At 41.6% G+C, this 24540-nt stretch overlaps 1 protein-coding gene across 2 annotated transcripts in view; it reads left to right on the forward strand.

Moving 5' to 3' along the window:
• Positions 1–531: 531 nt before the first annotated feature.
• The window catches only part of ITGBL1 (integrin subunit beta like 1), a 206274-nt gene continuing 182265 nt past the window's right edge, over positions 532–24540 (forward strand). Inside the window, exons 1-2 of one of the 2 annotated variants that reach the window (XM_059042411.2) lie at positions 532–1047; positions 1969–2186. In XM_059042411.2, the coding sequence (XP_058898394.2) occupies positions 950–1047; positions 1969–2186 (316 nt within the window). In that variant the 5' untranslated portion in view covers positions 532–949. The remainder of the gene's footprint in view (positions 1048–1968; positions 2187–24540) is intronic. The other variant, XM_067016973.1, reaches the window with a different exon arrangement.

Here is a 24540-nt window from a genome sequence, read left to right on the forward strand (position 1 = left end):
AGCCTGGTACCTAACAGATGCTACACCTGTGTTTGCCTAATGAGTAAACGAATGTGTGGTTATTGTCACAACTGGGGATAAAATATATGAAGTGACTGGCACATAGTATGTGCGTCATAAATGACACTGATGATTTTTCAGTGTCATTGACACTAATCACACATTTTATTTTCTCATACTTGATCTGTGGCGGAGAATAGGGTGAAGTTGGGACAACTGTCGCTTGAACTGTCCAAGTTAAGAAAAAATGTGGTGTGATAAACTACTGGCCCAAACAACTAGAAGCGTGACACCCTCTTTAAAGGATTAAGAAGCCAGAGACCCATAATTTAAAACAAAGGATCGAAAGTCCAAAAAAGTACTATTTATCAATTGTGCTTTTGCTCCTCACAACTCATGCCCCGAAGAGTCGAACAGTGCATCTTTTTGACAATCATGTGGTGAAAGTAATTCCCTCCGCAAGTGTTCTCGCTGACATCACCAACCTCCCCCTCCCCTTCCCATCGCAGGGATTATTTTATCTGTCCCTTTAACATCAGCCAGCCCAAATATCCTCTTGTCACATATTTCTGGGGCCTGCACTGGAAGAAAGAAACGATTTTCTCAAATCTGTGAACAGGACTTTTTTTCCTTTTTTTTTAATGTCAAAATAAACCATCTGCTTGTACAACTGTTTCTAATTACTTCCCTGCCTAGACTCTCCACTTGAGGGGTTTCGTACCAGCACCCCGCCCAGAGCAGTGCTGCTGCCCAAATCCTAGCAGGCAGCTCATCCACGCCCTTGCAGCTCCGGGGAGAGCCCCGGACCTGCACGCCTGGGTGTCTGTGGGTCCTTCTGGCAGCCCATCTGCTGGTGGCACCTCTCCCGCGCCGGAGCCTCCCCGACCCCCGGCCCCGTGTGCACCACCTTGCAGCAGCTCTGCTGGCCTCCGCAGCCGGGAACCTCAGCATGCGTCCCGCAGGTTTCGGGAACTTCCTGCTGCTGGCGTCCTCCCTTCTCTTCGCGGGACTGTCAGCTGTTCCTCAAAGCTTCTCGCCATCTCTGAGGTAAGTCTGGTTTGTTTTTCTTTCAGACAGACCTGCCCTGCTTTGCGTGGCAGGACTCAAGCTTCGGGGTGGCTGCCCTAAGCCAAGAGCAGTTAGGAAGTTGGACACGGGATAAACTGTTTTCAACCTGCTCCTATTCCCTTCCTAACATCTACACTGTGTATTGCTTTACCTTATCCTTTTGTTTTTCCTTTGGAAAAATACAATCATTAAATGAATATATAGTTTCCTCCTATTCCAATACATATCAGGAGGATTATCTGCCATCCTATGTGCACCTGGGTGTTCTCACCGCCTATAGGGCAGAGTTATTCCATGGGGTCTGTATCACATTCTGCATTACATTTTAAAAGAGAATTTGGGGCACATCACAATAACCAAACTTTTACATTTTAAAACTATAGCTCATAAGCATCGCTTATTGCAACTTGAAAATGCATTAGGCACTGTGCTATCATAACATGTAAAGCTCTTTCTATATATTCATCTCTTATTTTTCATAAAATAACTGCCCCTGGCCACCAGCTAGCAATGGGACTTTTTAAAGAGAACTGAAAAGTCAGCCAAGGGTCATACTTTGGATTCATTTGTATTTAAATATGCATGTAAGATTCAGTGGCAAAATGCCAAGAGGCAGGGCCGGATCACCTAGTCCACCTGGAAGACGGTCCTGTTCTCAGGTGGGCAGGTCACCACTTGGACATTTTGGGTCGTGGTCATTTTTTAAGGGATGGCCGTGGGTGGTATCAGCTGGGTCCCCAGAGAAACGTGGGGTCCCAGGCTTCCTATCCATGGGGTGGCACGTCTCCGTTTGGGATCTGGGATCCGGGTGGACCCTGGGAGGCAACGTGGGCCCCAAGCAGAAGGGGCAGAGTGTCTGGGCTTGACCGTGGCCCCGCTGTGGTTTGTCGCCCCCTGCAGAAGCGGCCCTGGCGCCGCGTGTCGGCTCTCCCGGGCCGAGTCGGAGCGCCGGTGCCGGGCGCCCGGGCAGCCCCCAGGGGGCGCTCTGTGCCACGGCCGCGGCCGGTGCGACTGCGGGGTCTGCATCTGTCACGTGAGCGAGCCCGGCGTGTACTTCGGGCCCCTGTGCGAGTGCCACGAGTGGATGTGCGAGACCTACGACGGGAGCACCTGTGCAGGTAAGGGGGCGACGCTGTCCCCTCCGCGTGGCCCGCCGCGTTCCCGGGGCCAGAGGGGTGGGGACGGCCTCTCCTACAGCCCTGGAAGTTATCGCCTCCGGGGAGGCCGTCCTTTTGCTCCCCAATTCTGGAATCATGTCTCTTAACGCCTGTCTCCGCCCTGGGGTCCAAACTTCAGTGGGAAGAATACGTGTAAGATTCATTCGCTCAATTATAAATCTCACTTAGCTTCTACTTTTAGTTCCGTATTACGGACCAAATCTCCCAACTGCCTCGTAAATGGAATTATTTCGCTAGGCTCTCCGACCCTAATCACGAATATTAATCATAATATTTGCAGACTGTAAGCCTGTATTTATTTTATTTTATTTTAATTGAAGTATAGTTGATTTACAATCTTGTGTTAGTTTCTGGCCTGTATTTTATTTTTTACCAAGGAAACACAGGGGGATATTATTTCCCTAAATTCCAGCGGAGCAGATTGTGTTTTTGAACGTGGACTTGCCCTCTCATACTTAGCATATAGTTCACAAAGAGAAGCACATATCAGAAAGCTGTATCGGAAAAGCAAGCAGGGCCCTATTTTCTTGGAAGCGATGGCTTCTGTATTGTTTTAGCTGCTCCAATTTTTCGGCTGTGGTGCAACTTGGTATTTTGTAAGGGTGGAGTGAAAATACATTCATTACCCGTGCACATTTTTAAGGAGTGATTTGGATTCTGATACTGGAAAGGGTCAAGCTCTTTCTTCATAGAGAATACCCCTACCCTCTAACCAGTGTCACATAACCGAGCTGTTTACTTGGGGCCAAAGAACCTCAATCAGGTCATTGTGAATGATCCAGACTCTCTTGTCAGTAAAAGGACTACACAGTGCCTTCCCACCAGGGTTTGGCAAATACGTAGGAAAAAAAAAAATCTACTTATTTTACTCACAATGTAGCTGAGAATGAGAGTCCAACACTAACAGAGAGATCACGAATCAGTTTATAGCAAAATGTTTTTTTTTTTCCCTGGGCATCTGGGCCCAGAAGTGCAGGGGGGATACTTAATATGCAGGCTGTTTGGCCATGAAAAAATATAGTCATATGAGTAATTTGGAGGGGCACAGGTGTTTCTGAGTGTTTGTTTAGCCTTGAAGGCAGCGGCTCAATCCTTCAAACGTATTGAATGCCACAACTTATTTTAGCTTTGTCAGTTCCACAAGCTGCACTGTTATTAAGGGCAGCCCTTTGGAATGAAAGCTAAGTATTGTCTAATATTTCATTCCAAATTCAACTGCTACCTGGCTTCTCCGGCTTTGATCGCCTCTGGCAAGGCAACTTCAATATCATGAGTTCTGAACACATTTTTGGGGCCTTTTGTATCGCCATTTCATTGGAAAAGTAAGAAGCAAGATGCAGTTTTTCAGCCAGTGAGCTAGTTTTGGTTGCCAGATAAAACTCCTCTTTTGAGGAAGCTGATCGGTTCCCTCTCTGTAAAACTAATGCTATGGTATGTATACTTTTATTTACCTCCCATGGGAAATGATTCATTGTTTCCTCCTACCATCTTTGTCACAACATTCCTTCCTCCTTCCTACAAAATGCGGCACTGAGTCATGCATGGTTTTGTTTGCTAGTGTGTGCATTTCTGTAGAAGGTGAAATGTGTCTCTTTATTTAAGGCTGAATGAAATAACTGTGTTCATTTTCCGTCCTCTTCTGACTGTTTCTCATTGACACCGACTCGCCAGGCCTGGTGCAGAATCTGCCCCTGCGAACGTGCTGGCTACATTTGCAAGGGCAGTGCGGACAGCCTTAACACACAGCCTATCTGGCGGTCCTGCTAGCTTGCCTGCCTGTTCTGTGCTTCAAGTTTACCTACTCAATTCCGTCTTCAAGAAATAATTCCTATATTATAGCCAGCAAGATAGAAATGTAGCAGGTTGTCTTTTATGTTTTTATGTGCACCTGGGCCTTTACCTCTCTCATAAGCCCCTATCTGTAGGTGATTTCCAGAAATAGAGTAGCTTCCGGAGACTTCCCCCACCTCCGTGAAGAGAACAAAATCATGCTCTGGGAGTGTCTCGTAGAGTGGTTAAGACTATGGGCTCTGCGGGAGGTGTTCCAGGATTCAAATCCCACACTTAACAGCTGTATGAACTTGGGCAGTTACATAAACTTCCCGAGCCTTGATTTCTTCATCGGTAAAATGGGAATAATGACGTATCTACCTTATGGGATTGTCGTGAGGTTTAACATATGCAAAAGACTTAGAAAAGTGTTTTTCACGAGATGCTCAATACACATTAATATGCTTATATATGTCTATATAACACATTATTTTGTGATGTACAAAAGGTGATCTGGGATGGATAGATGCATGGAGAGAAAGATAGAGAGATTGATAGATACATAACCTGACTTTGTATTTGTTGGGCATTTGATGCGGTGAAAGCAATTTTGTTTTGTTAATGTAGTCTGTGCCTGTCATTGATCCAAAGCGCAAAAGGTCAAGCGAGGATAGCTATTTTGGCCCAGCCTCAGAGCAGCTGTAGGAGATGCACCATGCCCTTTTTTTTTTTTTTTTTTTTTTTGCGCTAGGCGGGCCTCTCACTGTTGTGGCCTCTCCCGTTGCGGGGCACAGGCTCCAGATGTGCAGGCTCAGCGGCCATGGCCCACGGGCCCAGCCGCCCCGCGGCACGTGGGATCCTCCCGGACCGGGGCACGAACCCGCGCCCCCTGCATCGGCAGGCGGACTCCCAACCACTGCGCCACCAGGGAAGCCCACCATGCCCTTTTAAAGTTAAGTCCATTGGGATCCTCACACTGTGAACCATAAGAGACGTACCTATTTTAGCTGCACTGGCTGAGAGTGGTGCTATTTGCGCTATTACAAGTGGTCTGTTTCTCCGAGGCTCCACTGGCTCATGGCATATGAGTCTTCCTTGCACTTCTGTAGCATAAAGGTGTGGCCCAGCGATTGTTCCTGTGGGTGTGATTATCTAATGAGGAGTACACTCATTTTGGTTCTCATTTCTTTGAGAACAGGCAAATGTTCGGTTGCAGAAAAACAAACTTTCAGTTAGTACTTCAAGGCATCCTGGATAACCCTCTGAATACCTGTGATTACACTTAAATAAAATATAGGTTTCTTAAACATCTTTTAAAATCACTTTTGAAATATATCACTTAAAAGAGTTTCAGTTTTAGGAACTTGGAAGAGTAATTGAATCCAATTTAGCAAATACTATGAAGTGCTGTATATTTGCTAGACTCTCTGTTTGCTGTTAAAGGTGCTATAAAAGATGAGGAATATATTACAGCTTCCCACTGAGTGGGAAGGTTCAGAGAAATGCCAAATGCCTATAAAGCAATGCAGACTATGAGTTTCTACACATTTCTATGAGGGTTCCATTAAGCTAGGAATTAAATATTGTGGTTAAAAGTTCTCTAGAAAAAGGTAGCCTTGGACATAAATCTTTAGGTATACGGAGGTTTTTAATCCAAGAGGTAGACTTTTGGAATTCTGAGTGAAGAAAAATTCAAGGAATGGTTTAGAGGCAGAAATGCACGTGGGTGTGTTTGGAGAAGAGTGAGGGGTTCTGGGTTTGGCTTCCCTGGATCTTAGGGCTGTAGGGAAAGTGGTAGAGGATATATTGAGAGCCACAGTTGGACATGTGGTAGAGAGCTTTGAACCTGAATGTGAAGCTTGTGCTCAGTTAAGTAGTGTATAGGAGCCATGAAGCAGTTTGAACATGGGAGCAATAGGTGATTAATGCTTTGATTCATGAAAAGTAATATGGTGTCTGGGGCCCAGCAGGTTGGGGTAGACACTTGATGGGGAGGAACTCAGGTTAGATGCTATTTAATTTATAGTCCTGGGAGAGAGAATAAGAATAGAATTATGAGGCATTTAAAAGACTTTTGGAAGGTAGAATCAGCATGCTTTAGTACCCAAGGATGAGTAAGATGGTGTCAGGGACCAGGCATGTGGCAGAACTGAGAAGAACCAGGTAACTCCTAATCAATGGTGAAAAGTGCCTATTAAATTAAAAACACTTATTTTTATCTGGAATTGCTGTGAAATGAAGAATTATTCCTAGAAGAATGAGTCTGGACTTTATGGCACTTCTGGAGTTGGATAGGAATCTTGTCTGAATTGTTAACTTGGGTTAACTTGTTTCTGTCAGTTACCCTGAGAATCATTTGATTTTTCTGAAACTTAGTTTCTTTTTCTGGAACGTCTTTATGGATGTAAAGAACTTTACATTCTGCATGGTATTATTCAGAAGAATTTTTAATATTTATGTATAAATATATTTAATATGATTTATGCATTTATACATTTATTCAGATTATAAAGACCCTTGTAAGCATTGATTTATATCTGTAAACACACATGGTATGAAAATAATTAAGATACATGGAAACGCACCTAATATGCAAATATTGGTAACATATTTCTTGCAGATATTTCTGACTTCTACGCTGTTAAATAAATAGTATAAGAATTGTATATAATTACTCATGAGGACTGGACTTTCTGGCTCTTTATAGTCTTTCCTAGGACTGTTTGACCTGCTTTTTCGTCACAGTTGCATTTTTCTTAGATTGTTGAATAATTGTCTTCAAGACGATTTTGCGGAATCACCCTTTGGTTTTTCCTTTCTTGTTTCAGCTTCCATTTTCCACCTTCTCTTCCTTCCTTCATACCGTGTCCTGTCCTACTTGCCCGCTCCTTTACCTCTGCCTGGGCCCCCTGGGATTTACCACCCTTTACTTCTTTTCAGTATCCCCTCTGCCCCTGCACTGACCACCAGGCACATTAGAGCATTCACTGCTCTTTAGCGCCCTCTCCATTAAACGAGTGTGTTGAACAGACAGACTCCAGTTCCTTTGTTGCCTCTCTGCTTGCGTTTTCATCCTGGCCTTCACATTTCTTGAGGTTTGGGAGAACACATTCAGGAGCCCTCACCACTAGCTTCCCCATGTCACGCAAGCTTCTTTGCTGAGCTCTAGCCTCTTAGGTTCATCCATTTTGGATAAACGCATCTTGTCTTACCCCAAGGGACACATAAAAATTAGAGATTTTCATTCTCAAAGAAAGTGCCAGACCTGCACATGACTTTCTCGCAACTGTCTGGCTTTATTTGGTCCGCACTCTGCAGCTCTCCTGTAGACACCGAAATACCTTGGCCTTGGACCAGATCGTCTGCACACCTTGATAATCCAGAAGAGCGTATGTATAACATCATAGTGTTGAGATCAAATAGTGTCAATGTGACAAGTTCAGCAGTTATCTTTTAAGTAAAATTTCACCAGAAACAGAAGGGAACATATGGGAACAAATTTATTTGTGATACAGATTTTAAATTTGTAGAGCAAATTTACCGCCACCGTAGCGTTCTCAAAGACTTTCAGCATGTTTTGAGACGTGATGCTATGCTATGCCATCCCATGCTTCTTGGTATCAGAACACCCCCCCCCCGCCCCCCACCCAAAGCTGCCCAGCTACCTGGGCCTCAGACACAGATTGTTGAGTCTGACCTGGTGCCTCGTTTTGCTCAGGGCCTGGAGGTGGAGGACCAGTGCCGTAGGAGCAGAGATCCCTGACCTGGTCCTTTGACGAATTCCCTGTCTGCGGAGTTCCAAAGTGAGACCCAACATCTTCCTTAGTTCCCTATCCTGCCTGCCATTGTGTTAGCTTTCTGTCACTGCTGTAACATTGCCACTCATCTTTTGACGTCAACAACACAAATGCATTTTCTTATACTTTTGTAGGTCAGAAGTCCGACGTGGGTCTCCCAGGGCTTAAGGTGTCAGCAAGCTCTGTTCCTTTCTGGAGACGCTTGGAGAGTATTCATTCCCTGGGCATTCGACATTAAGAGAATTTAGTTTCATGAGGTGGTAGGACCAAGGTCCCTGTTTCCTTGCTGGCCGTCAACTTAGAGTGTCCCTTATCTCCCAAGAGCCTCTCTTGGGTCCTTGCATACCCATCTGCATCTCAGAATGAACAGCAGGTGTCAGATCCTTCTCATGACGCAGCCCTCTAAGCGTCTTGCGTTGGCACATCCCTCTTTCACCATAGCCTAGAAAAGTGCTTCACTTTTTTTTTTTTTAACATCTTTATTGGAGTATAATTGCTTTACAATGGTGTGTTAGTTTCAGCTCTATAACAAAGTGACTCAGTTGTACGTATACATATATCCCCATATCCCCTTCCTCCCCATCCCACCCCTCTAGGTGGTCACAAAGCACCGAGCTGATCTCCCTGTGCTATGCGGCAGCTTCCCACTAGCTATCTATTTTATGCTTGGTAGTGTATATATGTCCATGCCACTCTCTCACTTTGTCCGAGCTTACCCTTCCCCCTCCCTGTGTCCTCAAGTCCTTTCTCTATGTCTGTGTCTTTATTCCTGTCCTGTCCCTAGGTTCTTCATAACCGTTTTTTTTTTTATGTATTAGCATACAGTATTTGTTTTTCTCTCTCTGACTTACATCGCTATGTATGACAGTCTCTAGGTCCATCCACCTCACTACAAATAACTCAATTTTGTTTCTTTTTATGGCTGAGTAATATTCCATTGTATATATGTGCCACATCTTCTTTATCCATTCATCTGTTGTTGGACACATAGGGTGCCTCCATGTCCTGGCTATTGTAAATAGAGCTGCAGTGAACATTGTGGTACATGACTCTTTTTGAATTATGGTTTTCTCAGGGTATATGCCCAGTAGTGGGATTGCTGGGTCGTATGGTAGTTCTATTTTTGTTTTTTTAAGGAACCTCCATACTGTTCGCCATAGTGGCTGCATCAATTTACATTCACACCAAAAGTGCAAGAGGGTTCGCTTTTCTCCACACCCTCTCCAGCATTGATTGTTTGTAGATTTTTTGATGATGGCCATTCTGACAGGTGTGAGGGGATATCTCATTGTAATTTTGATTTGCATTTCTCTAATGATTAGTGATGTTGAGCATCCTTTCATGTGTTTGTTGGCAGTCTGTATATCTTCTTTGGAGAAATGTCTATTTAGGTCTTCTGCCCATTTTTGGATTGGGTTGTTTGTTTTTTTGTTATTGAGCTGCATGAGCTGCTTGCATATTTTGGAAATTAATCCTTTGTCAGTTGCCTCATTTGCAAATATTTTCTCCCATTTTGTGGGTTGTCTTTTTGTCTTGTTTATGGTTTCCCTTGCTGTGCAAAAGCTTTGAAGTTTCATTAGGTCCCATTTGTTTATTTTTGTTTTTATCTCCATTTCTCTAGGAGGTGGGTCACAAAGGATCTTGCTGTGATTTATGTCATAGAGTGTTCTGCCTATGTTTTCCTCTAAGAGTTTGATAGTGTCTGGCATTACATGTAGGTCTTTAATCCATTTGGAGTTTATTTTTGTGTGTGGTGTTAGGGAGTGTTCTAATTTCATTCTTTTACATGTAGCTGTCCAGTTTTCCCAGCACTACTTATTGAAGAGGCTGTCTTTTCTCCACTGTATATTCTTGCCTCCTTTATCAAAGATAAGGTGACCATATGAGCGTGGGTTTATCTCTGGGCTTTCTATCCTTTTCCATTGATCTATTTTTCTTTTTTTCTGCCAGTACCATACTGTCTTGATGACTGTAGCTTTGTAGTAAAGTCTGAAGTCCGGGAGCCTGATTCCTCCAGCTCCGTCTTTCTTTCTCAAGATTCCTTTGGCTATTCGGGGTCTTTTGTGTTTCCATACAAATTGTGAAAATTTTTGTTCTAGTTCTGTGAAAAATGCCATTGGTAGTTTGATAGGGATTGCATTGAATCTGTAGATTGCTATGGGTAGTAGTCATTTTCACAATGTTGATTCTTCCAATCTGAGAACATGGTATATCTCTCTATCTGTTTGTATCATCTTTACTTTCTTTTATCAGTGTCTTATAGTTTTCTGCGTACAGGTCTTTTGTCTCCTTACGTAGGTTTATTCCTAGGTATTTTATTCTTTTTGTTGTAATGGTAAATGGGAGTGTTTCCTTAATTTCTCTTTCAGATTTGTCATCCTCAGTGTATAGGAATGCAAGAGATTTCTGTGCATTAATTTTGTATCCCGCTACTTTAACAAATTCATTGATTAGCTTTAGTAGTTTTCTGGTAGCATCTTTAGGATTCTCTATGTATACTATCATGTCATCTGCAAACAGTGACAGTTTTACTTCTTCTTTTCCAATTTGTATTCCTTTTATTTCTTTTTGTTTGCTGATTGCTGTGGCTAAAACTTCCAAAACTCTGTTGAATAACAGTAGTGAGAGTGGGCAACTTTGTCTTGTACCTGATCTTAGTGAAAATGCTTTCAGTTTTTCACCATTGAGAATGTTGTTGGCTATGGGTTTGTCATATATGGCCTTTATTATGTTGAGATTCGTTCCCTCTATGCCTACTTTCTGGAGGCTTTTTAATCATACATGGGTGTTGAATTTTGTCAAAAGTTTTTTCTGCATCTATTGTGTCACTGCCAGCACAACCGAGGGCTCGAATTCAGGCGGCAAGGGGATGAGGAAAAAGTTTAAGAGGAAAGAGTGAGGACGGGAGGGACACCAGGAGCCATTGCAAACAAGTGTCAATTTTATTGTTTATATGCACAGCTTTTATAAAATGCAGATCCAGGGAGTTCAGGGAGTTAAAGCATACTAGGTTCTGTTTAAGATTAGGTTAGTTTCTTTCTCGTGGGAACAGTCTGTCCTTCATCCTGCTAGCTTCTTGATAACAATATTTCTACCGTCTCTGTTTGTACCCAAAGTTTCTGTTATGACTGGGCATATTGTTCTTGACCTTGTGATAAACATTAGCAAAAAGGGGGCTTTCATCTGTCCAGAATGGGCTTCACCTGCACCTGTCATGCACTGATCATCTCGGGGAAAACGTGGGTGGAGAAGTCCCAAGAGCGTTGTCTCAACCTTACTGAGGCCTGCATGAATGCCTGCCTCTATTTTGGGAGCCTGTGCTCAATTGGTCATTTTCCTCCAGGCTGAATACCCTTAACGGGCATGGCGCGCTCCACATATTGAAATGACCATATGGTTTTTCTCCTTCAATTTGTTAATGTGGTGTATCACATTGATTGATTTGCGTATACTGAAGAATCCTTGCATTCCTGGGATAAACCCCACTTGACCATGGTGTATGATCCTTTTAATGTGCTCTTGGATTCTGTTTGCTAGTATTTTGTTGAGGCATTTGGCATCTATGTTCGTCAGTGATGTTGGCCTGTAGTTTTCTTTTTTTGCGGCATCTTTGTCTGCTTTTGGTATCAAGGTGATGGTGGCCTCGTAGAATGAGTTTGGGAGTGTTCCTCCCTCTGCTATATTTTGGAAGAGTTTGAGAAGGATAGGTGTTAGCTCTTCTCTAAATGTTTGATAGAATTCGCCTGTGAAGCCATCTGGTCCTGGGCTTTTGTTTGTTGGAAGATTTTTAATCCCATTCTCAATTTCAGTGCTTGTGATTGGTCTGTTCATATTTTCTATTACTTCCTGGTTCAGTCTCTGAAGTTTGTGCTTTTCTAAGAATTTGTCCATTTCTTCCAGGTTGTCCATCTTATTGGCATACAGTTGCTTGTAGTGATCTCTCATGATCCTTTGTATTTCTGCAGTGTCAGTTGTTACTTCTCCTTTTTCATTTCTAGTTCTATTGATTTGAGTCTTCTCCCTTTTTATTCTTGATGAGTCTGGCTAGTGGTTTATCAATGTTGTTTATCTTCTCAAAGAAACAGCTTTTAGTTTTATTGATCTTAGCTATTGTTTCTTTCATTTCTTTTTCATTTATTTCTGATCTGATCTTTATGATTTCTTTGCTTCTGCTAACTAGGGGTTTTTTTGTTCTTCTTTCTCTAATTGCTTTAGGTGTAAGGTTAGGTTGTTTATTTGAGATGTTTCTTGTATCTTGAGGTAGGATTGTTTTGCTATAAACTTCCCTCTTAGAACTGCTATTGCTGCATCCCATAGGTTTTGGATCATCGTGTTTTCATTGTTATTTGTTTCTAGGTATTTTTTGATTTCCTCTTTGATTTCTTCAGTGATCTCTTGGTTATTTAGTAGTGGATTGTTTAACCTCCATGTGTTTGTATTTTTTACAGATATTTTTCCTGTAATTGATATCTAGTCTCATAGTGTTGTGGTTGGAAAAGATACTTGATATGATTTCAATTTTCTTAAATTTACCAAGGCTTGATTTGTGACCCAAGGTATGATCTATCCTGGAGAATGTTCCATGAGCACTTGAGAAGAAAGTGTATTCTGTTGTTTTTGGATGGAATGTCCTATAAATATCAATTAAGTCCATCTTGTTTAATGTATCATTTAAAGCTTGTGTTTCCTTATTTATTTTCATTTTGGATGATCTGTCCATTGGTGAAAGTGGGGTGTTAAAGTCCCCTACTCTGATTGTGTTACTGTTGATTTCCCCTTTTCTGGCTGCTAGCATTTGCCTTATGCATTGAGGTACCCCTATGTTGGGTGCAGAAATATTTACAATTGTTATATCTTCTTCTTGGATTGACCCCTTTATCATTATATAGTGTCCTTCTTTGTCTCTTGTAATAGTCTTTATTTAAAGTCTATTTTGTCTGATATGAGAATTGCTACTCCATCTTTCTTTTGATTTCCATTTGCATGGAATATCTTTTTCCATCCCCTCACTTTCAGTCTGTATGTGTCCCTAGGTCTCTAGTGGGTCTCTTGTAGACAGCATATATACAGGTCTTGTTTTTTTATCCATTCAGCCAGTCTATGTTTTGGTTGGAGCATTTAATCCATTTACATTTAAGGTAATTATTGGTATATATTTTCCTATTACCATTTTCTGAATTGTTCAGGGTTTGTTATTGCAGGTCTTTTTCTTCTTTTGTGTTTCCTGCCTAGAAAAGTTCCTTTAGCATTTGTTGTAAAGCTGGTTGGATGATGCTGAATTCTCTTAGCTTTTGCTTGTTCGTATAGGTTTTTTTTTTTTTTTTTTTTTTTTGCGGTATGCGGGCCTCTCACTGCTGTGGCCTCTCCTGCTGCGGAGCACAGGCTCTGGATGCTCAGGCTCAGTGGCCATGGCTCACGGGCCCAGCCGCTCCACTGCATGTAGGATCTTCCTGGACTGGGGCACAAACCCGTGTCCCCTGCATTGGCAGGTGGACTCTCAACCACTACGCCACCAGGGAAGCCAGTCTGTAAAGGTTTTAATTTCTCTGTCGAATCTGAATGAGATCCTTGCTGGGTAGAGTAATCTTGGTAGTAGGTTTTTTTTCCTTCTTCACTTTAAATATGTCCTGCCGCTCCCTTCTGGCTTGTAGAGTTTCTGCAGAAAGATCAGCTGTTAACCTTATGGGGATTCCATTGTATGTTATTTGTTGCTTTTCCCTTGCTGCTGTTAATATTTTTTCTTTGTATTTAATTTTTGATAGTTTAATTAATACACGTCTTGGTGTCTTTCTACTTGGATTTATCCTGTATGGGACTCTCTGCTCTTCCTGGACTTGATTGACTATTGCCTTTACCACATTAGGGAAGTTTTCAACTATAATCTCTTCAAATATTTTCTCAGTCCCTTTCTTTTGCTCTTCTTCTTCTGGGACCCCTATAATTCCAATGTTGGTGTGTTTAATGTTGTCCCAGAGGTCTCTGAGAATGTCCTCTATTCTTTCCATTCTTTATTCTGCTCTGCAGTAGTTATTTCCACTTTTTATCTTCCAGGTCAGTTATCTTTCCTTCTGCCTCAATTATTCTGCTATTGATTCCTTCTAGAGAATTTTTAGTTTCATTTATTGTGTTGCTCATCATTTGTTCATCATTTATTGTGTTGCTCTTTAGTTCTTCTAGGTCCTTGTTAAATATTTCTTGTATTATCTCCATTCTATTTCCAAGATTTTGGATCATCTTTACTAGCATTACTCTGAATTCTTTTTCAGGTAGACTGCCTATTTTCTCTTCATTTGTTTGGTCTGGTGGGTTTTTACCTTGCTCCTTCATCTGCTGTGTATTTCTCTGACTTCTCATTTTTGCTTAACTTATTGTGTTTGGGGTCTCCTTTTTGCAGGCTGAATGTTCGTAGTTCCCATTGTTTTCGATGTCTGACCCCAGTGAGTAAAGTTGGTTCAGTGTCTTGTGTAGGCTTCCTGGTGGAGGGGGCTGGTACCTGTGTTCTGGTGGATGAAGCTGGATCTTGTCTTTCTGGTGGGGAGGACCGCATCCAGTGGTGTGTTTTGGGGTGTCTGTGAACTTACTATGATTTTAGGCAGCCTCTCTGCTAATGGGTGGGGTTGTGTTCCTCTCTTGCTAGTTGTTTGGCATGGGGTGTCCAACACTGGAGCCTGCTGGTCGTTGAGTGGAGCTGGGTCTTAGCGTTGAGACGGAGATCTCTGGGAGAGCTCTCACTGATTGATATTACATGGGGCTGGGAGGTCTCTGGTGGACCAATGTCCTGAACTCAGCTTTCCCACCTCAGAGGTTCAGGCCTGACACCCAGCTGGAGCACCAAGACCCTGTCAGCTGCATGGCTCAGAAGAAAAGGGAGAAAAAAAAAAGAAAGAAAAATAAATAAATAAAATAAAATAAAGTTATTAAAATAAAAAAATTAAAAAGTAATAAAAAAAAGAAAGAGGAGAGCAACAAAATCAATAAACAAATCCACCAGTGATAACAAGTGCTTAAAACCTATACAAAAAAAAAAGACAGACAGAACCCTTCGAAAAACGGTAAAAGCAAACCTATACAGACAAAATCACACAAAGAAGCATACACATACACACTCACAAAAAGAGAAAAAGAAAAAATATATAAAAAATATATATATATTTATATATAACAAAAAAAGGAAGAGAGCAACCAAATCAATAAGCAAATCTGTCAATGATAATAAGCTCTAAATACTAAGCTAAGATAAACAGAAAACCAGAAACAAATTAGATGCAGAAAGCAAACCCCATGTCTACTGTTTCTCCCAAAGCCCACTGCCTCAATTTTGGGATGATTCATTGTCTATTCAGGTATTTCACAGGTGCAGGGTACATCAAGTTAACTGTGTAGATTTATCTGCTACTCCTGAGGCTGCATGAGAGATTTCCCTTTCTCTTCTTTGTTCGCACAGCTCCTGGGGTTCAGCTTTGGATTTGGCCTCACCTCTGCATGTAGGTCACCTGAGGGCGTCTGTTTCTTGCCCAGACAGGATGGGGTTAAAGTAAAGTGCTTCACTTTTAAGGAGGCTTGTGATTAGATTGGATCCAACCAGATATCCAGTATAATCTTCCCATCTCAAGATCCATGATCTTAATTGCATTGGCAAAGTCCCTTTGGCCATGTAAGGTGACATACTTACTATTTATAGGAACAAGGATGTGAACATCTTTTGGGCCCTTCTTTTTCCTATCTAGCCATCCTTCTATAAAGCCCAAGAGGAAGGCCATGATGTGTGTACATGAGGGAGAGAGGTTCCAAGGCCATTAATACCCGGCTGTTCTTATGCTCCATCCAGTCTATGCAAGTACTGTCTTTTCCATCTTTCAGAGCTTTTCTACAGGATCTGATGTTCCTAGATCCAGACTTTTCCACACCAGTGATGAAAAGGAATACCAGGTTTTTGGTCCAAAGCATGAAGAGTGACTTAGAACCTCAGCCACTGCTGAGGTTCAATGCCTGGCATTATTACTTGCCAGTTGTGGAGCTATGGGCAAGTTACTCAAGTGCTTTTAATGTCTGTTTCCTTACCTGTGAAAGGGGGACAATAATAGTATCAAACGGGGATAATAATCATGCCAAGCACATACAAGTGATGAGTAGGTCACTCGCATTATTATGCTTACTTCTGTCAGATGCCCCTGTTCTACCCTATTGTGATACTTGGTCCTAAGATATTTACTCCCCAAAAGTGATTTTCCTTCCATGTCATATCTTCTTCTGGGTCTCAATCTATGTTTCACATTTCCTCCTTTGACCGTCAGTGAGTGTTTGGAACTATCTCACCTCAGACAACAGGCCTGCTCCATAGTGTCAAGTCTGGGTGAGCTTTCAGCCCTGGCCAGCTTGAGGAGACCAGGACTCACTGGGTCATGCTTCAACTCAGTGGACTTCTAGGTTTCTGACCCTCATTTCTGTCTTTATCTCAGAAGCTGACTTTTGTGTTCCTGTCCCTGAAAACTTCACCCCAATTTTCACCATCATAATTGACTTGGATGGAAGTTTCCAGAGCCCTCCCCTCAATACTGTGTGATTAGTCCTTGAATCTGGAATTTTCAGTCTTTTTCTTTACTGGTAACCCCACGATTTCTGCAAATTTGCAAGGCTTACACTCAGTGTGTTTCTGGTTCTGTCTCTTACTTCCACTGAGTTATCTGTATTTCCAGGCTGTTCCTTAATCTCCTCCAAAGTCTTGATCTCAAATAGGTTGATCCCAGAACCCACTCATTCTGCTTACAAAAATGGGAAGAGCAATACAATACAAAAAACAAATCAAAATAACTCACTTTCACAGAGTTTTTGAGTGCAGCTGACCCTTGAACGATGCAGGGGTTGGGTTGCTGACTGCCACACAATCGAAAATCTGAATATACCAGTTGGCCCTCCATAGCTGCCGTTCTATATCTGCAGCTTCAAGCAACCATGGATCCTGGAGTGCTGTGGTACATGTTTATTGTAAAACATCCACGTTATAAGTGGACCTGAGCAGTTCAAATCTGTGTAGTTCAAGGGTCAGCTGTATTTAATGAACATTACTAAATGTTCTAGAGACATTGGGGTGGGGTTGTTTAATCACAGGAATGTAAACACCTTAAGACTGAATAGTAATCATTCTAGTTCTTAAAACCCCCAGGGTCCCAGTTGTGTGCCTCAGTCATCCCTCTCCTCTTCAGATTCCTGTTTCTTTCACTACTCATAATTTTTATTTCATTTCCAAATTCTGCTCATTTGGGGCAAGGAGTTTAGCTATTATTTTTATCATCTTGTTTCCTGCTCATCCACGGTCTTTGAAGTCTTGGCCTCTATCCTGAGAGTTGATGTCCTCAGGTATTAACGTTATATGTACATTTACTTTTTTTCACATCTTGCTTTATAATGTATGTGTATTTATAAATAACATAAATAATATAAATAACAAGGCCTGAGATGGTTCTCTTTGTACATATATATTCTGATTGCCCATACAAGCATATATATATGTGTGTATGAATACGTATTTGCTACCTTAATTTTATACGCACATGTCATATACATGTGAATACATAAGTATGTCTTCAAACATGTTTACATATGTATGTGTTTATATCACATGTATGTGAATATATAAATGTGTTTACATCACGTGTATGTGAATATATAAATATGTGCACAATCACATTCACATGTGTGTGTTTATGAATGTGTGTGCATCTAAATGTTACACACAGAGACACACACACACACATAACCCATCTTCCTGGGGGACTGCTACCTGCAGAGTGGGAGAGACATTCCATTTTCAAATCTTTGTAATGCCAGTACTCCTGATGGAAAAGGCACCTTGGGATTGTTATCACATGTGTAAACCTGCTACAAATCAGTATCTTATTGGGGAATTCTTTTGGCGACTGCCTCTTCAATACATTTCATGAAGACGGTGAGAAATTATTTGGTTGGCTCCTAATTTGATTGTCTTTTTCACTATTCTGTCAATTAAATGTTATTAGGCTTCTGAAATCACATTTGAATTACAATTAATACTGGTAAAGAAGTTCTCTTTCTCTAACACTAAAACTTTGTTCAAAGACGGGAAAGATAGGGGGGCTTGGCTTCCCTGGTGGCGCAGTGGTTGAGAGTCCGCCTGCCGATGCGGGGGACGCGGGTTCGTGCCCCGGTCTGGGAAGATCCCACGTGCCGCGGAGTGGCTGGGCCCGTGAGCCGTGGCCGCTGCGCCTGCGCGTCCGGAGCCTGTGCTCCGCAACGGGAGAGGCCACAACAAGTGAGAGGCCCGCGTACTGCAAAAAAAAAAAAAAAAAAAAAAAAAAAAAGACAGGAAAGATTAAAACAGCTTCCTTTCCTATTTTTTACGAATAATAGTACTACTCTTGTCACTAACATATTTTTATCCTACGTACATTTTATGGAGAGTCTGGGAACTCCTCAAAGCCCCCCGTTACATGCTAAAGCCTTGAGTCTAGGTTTGGATACAAAGACCACTCAGGATTTTTTTATAGCTGGTGGTCTTAAAAATATAAACCAGATTGTAAATTTTCTATATTCTCAAGGCAATAATATCTTCTTGTATGGTTTTGCATATAACAATAAATTCTACTATTAACAGAAATTTTATTCTCTGCTGAGTTCATCTGAATTTTCGAATCATACCTCCACAGGGAGAAAAAAGGAAATAAATAAAATGATGAGATAAACCAGCTTTATATTTCTCTGGATTTAAGATCCTCTGACTTAAGAAGCAGATTGCATTAATGGGAAGACAGCTGGTTTAGGAGACAGAAGACACAGGAGGAGGTGTTGTGGGAACCAGAAGGGGGCTAACTTGTAGGAGGGATTTGTTTTGCCTTTACACCCTTCTTTCTGTCTAGATTGCACCTGTCTTCCCAGCAGCCCCCCTTTTTAAAATTGAAGTAGAGTTGATTTACAATGTTGTGTTAGTTTCAGGTGTACAGCACGGTGATTTTTGGATATATGTGTGTGTGTGTGTGTGTGTATCCTTTTTTTCCATTCTTTTCCATTATAGGTTATTATAAGTTATTGAATATAGTTCCCTGTGCTATGCAGTAGGTCCTTGTTGTTTATTTTATATATAGTAGTCTGTATCTGTTAATCCTATACTCTTGTTTTATCTCTCGCCATCCCCTTCCACTTTGGTAACCATAAGTTTGTTTTCTATGTCTGTGGGTCTATTTCTGTCTGTCTTATAAATAAATTTGTATTATTTTTAGATTCCATGTATAAGTGATGTATAATGTTTGTCTGACTTACTTCACTCAGTATGATAATCTCCAGGTCCATCCATGTTGCTGCGAATGGGATTATTTCATTCTTTCTAATGGCTGAGTAATATTCCATGGTATACATGTACCACATCTTCTTTATCCATTCCTCTGTTGATGGACACTTAGGTTGCTTCCACATCTTGGCTTTTGTAACTAGTACTCCAGCAGCCCATTTGAATCAAGGGCTGAGTATATGGCCACCTATGAGGATAGGTTAGCCACAAGACAGGAATCTGGACTTTTTTGAGACTGTGGAGCCTGCCACACCTGTACTGGACTGCCTACCTGTGGATTGCTGTTGCACATGAAAATCATAAACTTTTGTCTCCTTAAGCCCTTGTCATTTGGGGGTTTTCCGTCATAGGACGCTAAATATATCCCTATCTGAAACGATGGTTTTATTTTAAAAGTTCAAGTCTATTAAAGTAGGGCGAATAGAATATGTACAGTGGTTGAGAGATTGAACTCATGAGACCAGTAGGGCTGGATTTCATACCTGTTTACGTGCTCCATGGATTTCAACAGTTTTGGTAAACTCTGTAAGAGCCAGTTTGCTCATCTCTAAGATGGGCTCTGATTATAGTAATACAATAGCTCCGAGGAAGGCTGTCGTAAAGTTTAAGTGAGAAAATACACATGAAGCATCTAATGGAATCACTGATGTTTAATGATCACTCTAAATGGTAGCTATTATTACTGTTGTGATTAAACCTGGCATCTCTAAGGGGATTATTTTAAGGCAGAAGGGAATATGTCTTTGCTTCTAAATGTATTTACTAGTAACTAAGTGACCAGTTATGGACATATATTCCCTGTACCTGTTTACATGGTCAACATATACTACTTTTTGGCCTAGAAGTATTTATGAGGTTATTATTTCCATGAGAAGACATAATTTTTAAATGTCTGTTTTCCAGAATATAAATTACCAGAGAGAATACAAAAAAGTTTATGTATTTAAGTATTAAAAAATTTTCAATTGACTTATCTGTATATGAAAATTATTAAAACATAATACATGTTTGCTACAAAAAGTAAAAAAAAGATACACTTATTGAATAAAAAATCAATACAGCAGCATCGCATCGTAGGCAGAGAACAGGTTCTACGTCACTGCAAAGGTCAAACATCTGAAGTTTAAATATTACCCTGACAAATCTCCAAGGAAGGCTCCATGTCTGAGTTTTTTCCACCATATCTCAGTTAGTATAGCACAGTAAACACTAGTAAATAGGAGTTTACTCCATGGCTGGAAGACATTTCCAGGCTTTGGCTGGATCGTTCTTCTGGGGCCACTCAGCCCAGTAAGATGCTGACACTAGGAAATAGACATCAAGAAACTCAGCCCCCACTGAGTTTCAGCAAGAAAGCCCCACTTTCTTGCTCCATTTCATACCCACTTAGGGCCTCCACTCAGTGGATGGAATGACAGAATTTCTATGCTTTTAAATTATTATTCCACCTCCCTTTATTGCCAAATATATACCTTAATTGCTTAGGCACATATAATGGAAATCAAGTAAGTTAAATATATGTGTGCTGTGACTCCCCTTTAGACTTACTTTTGGTTTTTTTTGTTTTTTTTGTTTTTTTTGCGGTACGCAGGCCTCTCACTGTTGTGGTCTCTCCCGTTGCGGAGCACAGGCTCCGGACGCGCAGGCGCAGCGGCCATGGCTCACGGGCCCAGCCGCCCCGCGGCATGTGGGATCCTCCCGGACCGGGGCACGAACCCACATCCCCTGCAACGGCAGGCGGACTCTCAACCACCGCTCTACCAGGGAAGCCCTAGACTTACTTTTAATCATAACCTCTGGAGTTAATATTAAATTAGGGTGTATACTTCCATATTTTCCCATGATTATATAAATGTAAGTGTTAAGGACACACATACACACACTCACACTCTCACACACATACACGTAAGTTGTTTCCCTTCCTCTTTCTTGCTTTTTCTCTTTAGGAATACATCACGGCCCTCATTCTAGTTTTTATATATATTTATGATTAAGAATTTTCATAGGTATATGATGTTCTATAGTATGGTTGTATTACTTCATTAAACTACTTGCCTATTAGTGAACATTCTGGTTGGTTGCAGTTTTTGTTATTTTTTGTTTTGTTTTGTTTGTTTTGTTTTGTTTGGTTTTTTGATATAGGAGGTTTGAAAGAGCATTATTATTATTATTTTTTTTGCGGTACGCAGGCCTCTCACTGTTATGGCCTCTCCCGTTGCGGAGCACAGGCTCCGGACGCGCAGGCCCAGCGGCCATGGCTCACGGGCCCAGCCGCTCCGCGGCACGTGGGATCTTCCCGGACCGGGGCACGAACCCGCGTCCCCTGCATCAGCAGGCAGACTCTCAACCACTGCACCACCCGGGAAGCCCTTGAAAGAGCATTTGATTTAAAATTGCTTACACATGCTCACACTCATACATGCACACAGCTCTCTAGCACTCTGGCTCTTGCACAAGCATGTACACATTTCCACTAGAGTGAATCGGTCTCCAAGACACGCAAGAGGGTATCACCAGTCAACAGAAGTGTTAATAGAAGTGTCTTCCTATGTTGAGGATCTTGGCAAAAGCAAACTTCAAACCGGGTGGAACTGGGAAATCTGAAGCCTTTGTCCTATGGGAAATTTAGATTCCGAGCCTGGTCTGGGATTCAAGGTCACGAGTCACATCTGAGAAGGGGGAGAAGTATAGAACTGCTGGGACAGGGAGGACCAGGGGGACGTGCCAGGGCATTTGCTGAGCCTCACGCAGGTAAATTCTCAAGCTGTTTTCCATTGACTCTTAAATTAAAGATAAAGATTCAAAGCTGCAAGAAGGTTGCAAATCTCATTTTCTTTGGAAAGGAGTGCTTTGTCTTTTCAAGGATCACATTTCCTGGCGGATAAGAAACTATATTTTGTAATAGAACCCTTTCTTCTGTCTACTCTAAATCATCTTACTTAAGGCTGGGTAGAATGAGGGCTTTGTAAAGGGAAAAGAAAAATAAGACCTTGAGAAGAATGCTTGCTGGTTTGACCTTGTGTAACCTCAGTCCTAATTTATGTGGTGGGACAAGTTTCTATGCCAAAGGCCCTATCATCCTAGTTGTACATAGTCACTCGTTCAAACATCAAATTATTCGAAGTCAATAGTTACCCACTCCAGTTTCCTGTGTTTTTATTTTACCTGGATATTTCCTAGGAAAAGCCAGGCTAAAAGTTTTTTTTTAGAAAAGATCAATGAGTTTGATATTGCTTAGAAACTTCTCTTATAGCAAGGCGTTAACATAAATTTGTGATTTAATCAATTGGGAACAGTAAGGAGCCAAAATCTGAAAATCAAAGCATGGTAAATGTATTTCCTAATTGGTCATTACTGCTTTCAGAGCTGAGTTACTTTCTAAACAGAATGACTTGGCCATTTATTTTATTTTTTTTTGCGGTACGCAGGCCTCTCACGGTTGTGGCCTCTCCCGTTGCGGAGCACGGGCTCCGGACGCGCAGGCGCAGCGGCCATGGCTCACGGTCCCAGCCGCTCCGCGGCATGTGGGATCTTCCCGGACCGGGGCGCAAACCCGTGTCCCCTGCATCGGCAGGCAGACTCTCAACCGCTGCGCCACCAGGGATGCCCAAGACTTGGCCATTTAATTAAACCTTTTCTTCTCCAAAATACAAAAGACAAGTTACAGACTGGTTTTTTTTTTTTTTTTTGCTTTCTTGGTCAACACCATTACTTATATATATAAGCTCTAAGAGCAGTATTGCTATGAAAATAACTCATTTTTAAGAAAAAAGGAAAGAAAATTTTTAAGAAAGAAAGGTTTGTTTTTAAGAAAGAAAGAAAAAACATATTTGATATGTTAGCTATGTACTGGATAGACTTCTTTCGATTGCTTGCTTGGGTAGATTTGAGCCCTAAAATTAGTGCTGCATTAGTAATACAAAAGAATAATGGGAAAATATCTATTTATATTTGAGTACTTTGCTGGAAAATATTTTCATATGTATGAATTCATTCACTTCTTATAACTTGTAAGAGGTGGTCAAAATTATTATTCTCCATCTATCATACTGAGTAACCTGAGAAGAAATCTATCCCCCAAATCAACAGGCAGCTTCTCTTCAAGCATAATAAAGTTGTCCTAAAATCACATATTTAGGGAAAATATTTTCATGAATCTGGAGTCTTGAAATGAAACATAATTTTCAGGGACCTCATTTTTACATTTAGAATATATCGTGATTTTTTTCTTGGAGAAGCAGATTTTTGACTCTTCTTTCTGTCTTATGTCAGAGATAGTGGACATGAAAGCTCAAGTACTGGGCAGAACAAAGAACACCTCATTCACTTAGCATCAAAAGAAGTCTAAGTTGGGCTTCCTTGGTGGCGCAGTGGTTGAGAGTCCGCCTGCCGATGCAGGGGACGCGGGTTCGTGTCCCGGTCCGTGGAGGATCCCACATACCACGGAGCGGCTGGGCCCGTGAGCCATGGCCGCTGAGCCTGCGCATCCGGAGCCTGTGCTCCGCAACGGGAGAGGCCACAACAGTGAGAGTCCCGCGTACCCGCCCCCCCACCCCCCAAAATAGTCGAAGTAGCAGAAATCACTGGGACTAAAATTACTTGTCATACCAACAAAGAGCATTTCTCTTAGCTGTAACTGAAATTCTTAGAGTGATTGCTTTTAGCCCCAAGTTTATCCAAATAAGAAGGATTCTCGGGAGCCAGCAGTGGGAGAAACTCTTTTACAACCTTTGGTTTTCCTTTTTTTTAAAAGTGAAAGAAAACATAGGTGGGAGAGTTGAATATATATTTGTTATTTTCATGGACATTAACTAGTGTTGTTTTGTGTATTACATATTTTGGCTATTATGAACAAATCACATTAGAGATTTTTTTTACTTTTATAAAATTAACGTGTTCATAATATGAAATCCAGAAATTCAAATACATGTAATTTTTAATATAGAGAGAGCCTTCTTTTTTTTTTTTTTTTTTTTTTTCGGTATGCGGGCCTCTCACTGTTGTGGCCTCTCCCGTTGCGGAGCACAGGCTCCGGACACGCAGGCCTAGCGGCCATGGCTCACGGGCTTAGTTGCTCCGCGGCATGTGGGATCTTCCCGGACCGGGGCACGAACCCGTGTCTCCTGCATCGGCAGGCGGATTCTCAACCACTGCGCCACCAGGGAAGCCCGAGAGAGCCTTCTTTAGAACAAAGAGATGTGAACTGACAGAAATGCACAGGGAAAGAAGAAAAATGTGTATAGAAAACTGAACAATTTTGATTAGATCATGATGAGGGTTTCCTTTGTGCCTTAAAGGTGGGTATGTCAATCTTTGGGTCATGATATGAGGCAGCTGGGGACACATCCTGCATATATTACTCATCAATCTGCCTGGCGTTCCTGCATGTCTATATCTCAAGTATCCA

The sequence above is a fragment of the Kogia breviceps genome, chromosome 16 (assembly GCF_026419965.1).
Source record: "Kogia breviceps isolate mKogBre1 chromosome 16, mKogBre1 haplotype 1, whole genome shotgun sequence".
NCBI lineage: Eukaryota > Metazoa > Chordata > Mammalia > Artiodactyla > Physeteridae > Kogia > Kogia breviceps.